Consider the following 4073-nt stretch of genomic DNA (forward strand, 5'->3'; position numbering starts at 1 on the left):
GTAGTAAAGCTATCTGATTAGGTCAAGAGGGTCAGAGATGGAGCTTTCCAAGCCATAAAAAGGTCACTTCCTGTTGTGAGGTGGCGGGGGCTTTGATGATGTCATATGACCACATAGTATGGTCCGGCATGCAACATAAATTACTCATACCAAGTTTGGTGTATTTTAGCTTTTCTATGTGAAATTTACAGCTTTCTGAAACTAGACACGGCTTCAGCGACGGGGGACAAAAAAGAATGTGAGGCGGTTTGTTCTAAGCTGACACAAGTGTTATATTTAACAAGCTGGAAACGATTTGTTTCAATCTAAAAACTTAAAAAGCGGGACTTACGCAGACCCAGGGATGCTTGAGGGCCTGATCAGCTGTGATCCGTTTGGCAGGGTTAATGGTTAACATCTGATTGATCAGATTCTTGGCTTCAGGGGTCACTGTGTCCCACTCTGGAGAAGGAAACTAAGAAAATAAAAACAAGAAAACATGTCAAAAATGGATCATCACTGTTTAAAAAAGGCATGTTCAACATGCATAATAAAAATAACTGGTTGCTTACTGCTTTCTCTTTGGTATTCATAATTAATTTAACACTGATATCCTGCAAATTATTTGGAATTGTAATATAGTGATTTTTTTCATGATTGTACACTTAAAGGGTTTTTGTAAAATGTCTTTAAAAATTACTGTATTTTTTGTGTTTACCTTTACTAATTTAGGAATATTCGTAATGTGTCTACATTGTAGTGTTGTGTCACTTGGGTTTCCCATCCTTCTAAAGTTAAATCAAAGACCAGCAAACATGTTCATGATCAAAGATGTGAGTTAAACATTTACTCCAGATATTTCAGTTGTCTGTCACAGACAAAAAAAGTGAGGTTATCTACACTACAGTGATGATGTTCAGGAAGTGAACGTTGTTATGAGTGCTCGTGTCATACACACTCATTACATGTGGCTGCTTCAAACTATGAAAAAATATATTAAGAATAGCAAAATCTTATCTCTCAGAAGATGACAAGTTCTAATAAAAATCTGTTTTGTCTTTGCTGTTGTGAGCAAACTACGTCCTAATATTTTAACTGGTTTCTTTCACAGCAGCTCACAAATACGTACGATGAAAGGAAACCACACAGGAGTATAAGAATTTACTTACGTCATATGCACCGGCTTTGATTTGTTGGTACAGTTTGTGTTGGTCCTCGTCCCAAAAGGGAGGATATCCCACCAACAAAATGTAGAGGATCACACCTAAAACAAAAACACACAGGAATACATGATAAATGTAGATTTATGCATTAAAAACATGTAAATAATTGTGTTACTCGTGGATTAAATGTCCAGCAGTGGGACCCTGAAGAGTCCTTGATGGATGACTCTTTAGATGAGTAAAGGTTAAACCATGTCCCTCAAACATTTTTTTTTCTTTTATGGGAAATAAGGCAACAAATTGTTACTAAAAACAAGATATAAATGTAATTCTGAATTAACTGAAAGGAAGGAAAACCCAACAGGCAGTCTTTTAGTTTTAAATGTTAAAAATATACTGGAAAAAATGTAGCTCCATCATTGGTTTTAGTAGCTTTATGATTACAGGTAGAGACAGAACTGCTTTTGGAGAAGAAAATCAAACAGGTTAATGTGAAATTTATGGGAAAAAAACATGTGTAAACTTGCTACATACTCTGCAAAAACTAAAGCAGCATTATTTGCATTAAAGTGCCTGAGACATCAATTTTTTGTAATAAACATGAATGCATTTTTGGAAAGAAAACATTGATAACATATTGCAAAACAAATTTCACACCACTGATATGAAGGGCTGGGACATTTGCATGTGAAGAAACAGGAAGTGATGTCAAAGGGGAACGTCTACATGTGAACATAGCGTTGTTACAACAGCTAACAACAGAGGCTGTGGAGAAGAATCTGATGTTTCTTTAGATTATTTTGAGTTTCTATCAAAGAGAGATGAAGAAGAGTTAAAGTTTAAATAATGTTGTTTTAATAAACAAAGACCAGAGAGTTTATTTTATTAAAGAGTTCCCTTTCGATGTCACTTCCTGTTTCACTTTGGCTGAGCCAAATCCAAAAAAAAAAAAATAGGCCAGTTATGAGACAAAATGTGTAAAATAATGTGTACTAATCCAATTTCCCAAAAAAAATATTTTCTTTGATTTTTTGTATTTGAAGGACAGCATGTCACAGGCACTTTAATCACAAAGTGGCAAATATCTATGAACAATTTGTGTCTAAACAGCTGCTTTACTGACCACATGCCCAAATGTCCACTGGCTTGCCATATGGGTCCTTTCTCAGCACCTCTGGAGACAAATATCCTGGAGTTCCAGCAAAACCTGTCAAAACACAAATGTGCTTATGAGGAATTTGTTATAAATGATATGAAAATAGCAAAATCGGATATATGGTAAGTATTTTGGGTGAAAAGCACTTTAAATATCAAAGTGCACCATCACCTTTTTTTCCCCTCATCTCCCTCTTGTTGTGCTTTTAAACAATATTTTAACTAGATACAAGAGTTTTATACAATTCAGTTCATTAGTGTTTTGGATCTCAAGCTAATATTCACAAGGACTTTAACCTATGAGTGTCATTTCATATGCAGCAGTTCTACGAGAATTCCCAACACAGAAAAAAAATCCTTTAATCCTTCAAGATAAATGTCAATTTATTATTATAATGCACACTCAAACATATGATCTGATTTATTTTTTTATCTCCAATAAACTGTAGCTGCCTATAGTGTTAATGCAGCCACATTTTCCTCATGCAGTGATACAGTTTAAATGGTTTAAACAGTTCCAGTTCTTACCAAACCATGCCTGTTGGTCTCCCTGCACCTCTATGGCTAAACCGAAATCTGCCAGCTTCACAGCTGCTCCCTTCATCTTACTGGCGAGGAGAAGGTTCTCTGGCTGCAACACACACAGGCAGATCATTTGTGAGGGTGAAACACTTTGATGCAGAGTGGCGCCATGATTCCTTTAGGAGTTAGTTTTTTATGTAAAATACAAGAATTGTAAATAAATGACAATGTCAATTTGCAAAAAAAAATGAAGGCCAGTCAAAGTATTTTTTTTTTGAGAAAAGCAAGTTTTTTATCAGACAATTGGCCACAATTACGTGCAACACAATGAGACGATACATTTAATTTAAAGCAATATACGTAAACCCTTTTTCCAGAAATGCACCCATCTGTCTGCATGACTGAATGAGCTGTTGGAGGATGATGACATCTACAAGCAGTAATGAAGCATGATGCAGTGGAGTCAAGTTGCAAAAGGCTTCTCTCTGTCAGCAGCATTTAAGACAACATTTTGACCTCCTTTTGATCACTCTGTCATGTAAAACATCCTGGACCTTACTTCCTTTCCACTTTAGTGTGACAGGAGCAAAAGAGAAAATATGTATGTGAAATAAGTCTGGTTCTCGGTTATAGTTGGACCGTCTTTCAATAACAAGGCCTAAAAGCTTGCAGGTTTTCTTTGGTCATATTGGTTCAAAGCCAGCTCTGTAAAGTATTAAAAGGTTCAATCAGATGTAACACATTGTAGCAGGAGGTTCAATAGTCCTCAATGTAAACACAATAAATATTGTAGAGATAAATAATTAATCAACTAATTTAAATGATGAAAAGTCATTTTATACTTCCTGCTTTCATCACCAGACTGTACAAAGAGCTGCAGATCAGAACCACAATCCTGTTAAATGAACAGGTAGTTGTTCAAGCAAATAAAATTAATTGCATCCGTTTGTTTTTTGTGTCAAAATTGGAGTAATTTACAGAAATTCTTCTAGTATATTTGAAAGCAATACAAGAAGATGAGTAAAACATCTGTCAGATCTGTCATATTCCTGCTGCAGGACGAGGGGGTCACACTGTCAAAGCTGGTCAACAGTGTGCAAATATGACATTTCTCGCAGCTGCTCTCATAAAAATTATGCAGATGTAAATTAAATGCAATTACAGATGCTTTTATTTAGCACCTTAACACATGCACTTGGCCATTTTTAGACAGTTTATTTTCATGTGTCAGCTGTTGTCATACGCCCCTTCTTC

General features: G+C 35.6%; 1 protein-coding gene across 21 annotated transcripts in view; it reads right to left on the reverse strand.

Annotated features, from left to right (window-relative positions):
• The window catches only part of camk2g2 (calcium/calmodulin-dependent protein kinase (CaM kinase) II gamma 2), a 57872-nt gene that overhangs the window by 19576 nt on the left and 34223 nt on the right, over window positions 1–4073 (reverse strand). For all 21 annotated transcript variants that reach the window (XM_014005137.1, XM_014005157.1, XM_014005145.1 and 18 more), the window contains exons 7-10: window positions 2826–2928; window positions 2266–2349; window positions 1149–1243; window positions 332–454 (exon numbers count right to left, since the gene is read on the reverse strand). In XM_014005137.1, the coding sequence (XP_013860591.1) occupies window positions 332–454; window positions 1149–1243; window positions 2266–2349; window positions 2826–2928 (405 nt within the window). The remainder of the gene's footprint in view (window positions 1–331; window positions 455–1148; window positions 1244–2265; window positions 2350–2825; window positions 2929–4073) is intronic.

Source organism: Austrofundulus limnaeus, unplaced genomic scaffold (assembly GCF_001266775.1).
Source record: "Austrofundulus limnaeus strain Quisiro unplaced genomic scaffold, Austrofundulus_limnaeus-1.0 Scaffold28, whole genome shotgun sequence".
NCBI classification, from domain to species: Eukaryota; Metazoa; Chordata; class Actinopteri; order Cyprinodontiformes; family Rivulidae; genus Austrofundulus; species Austrofundulus limnaeus.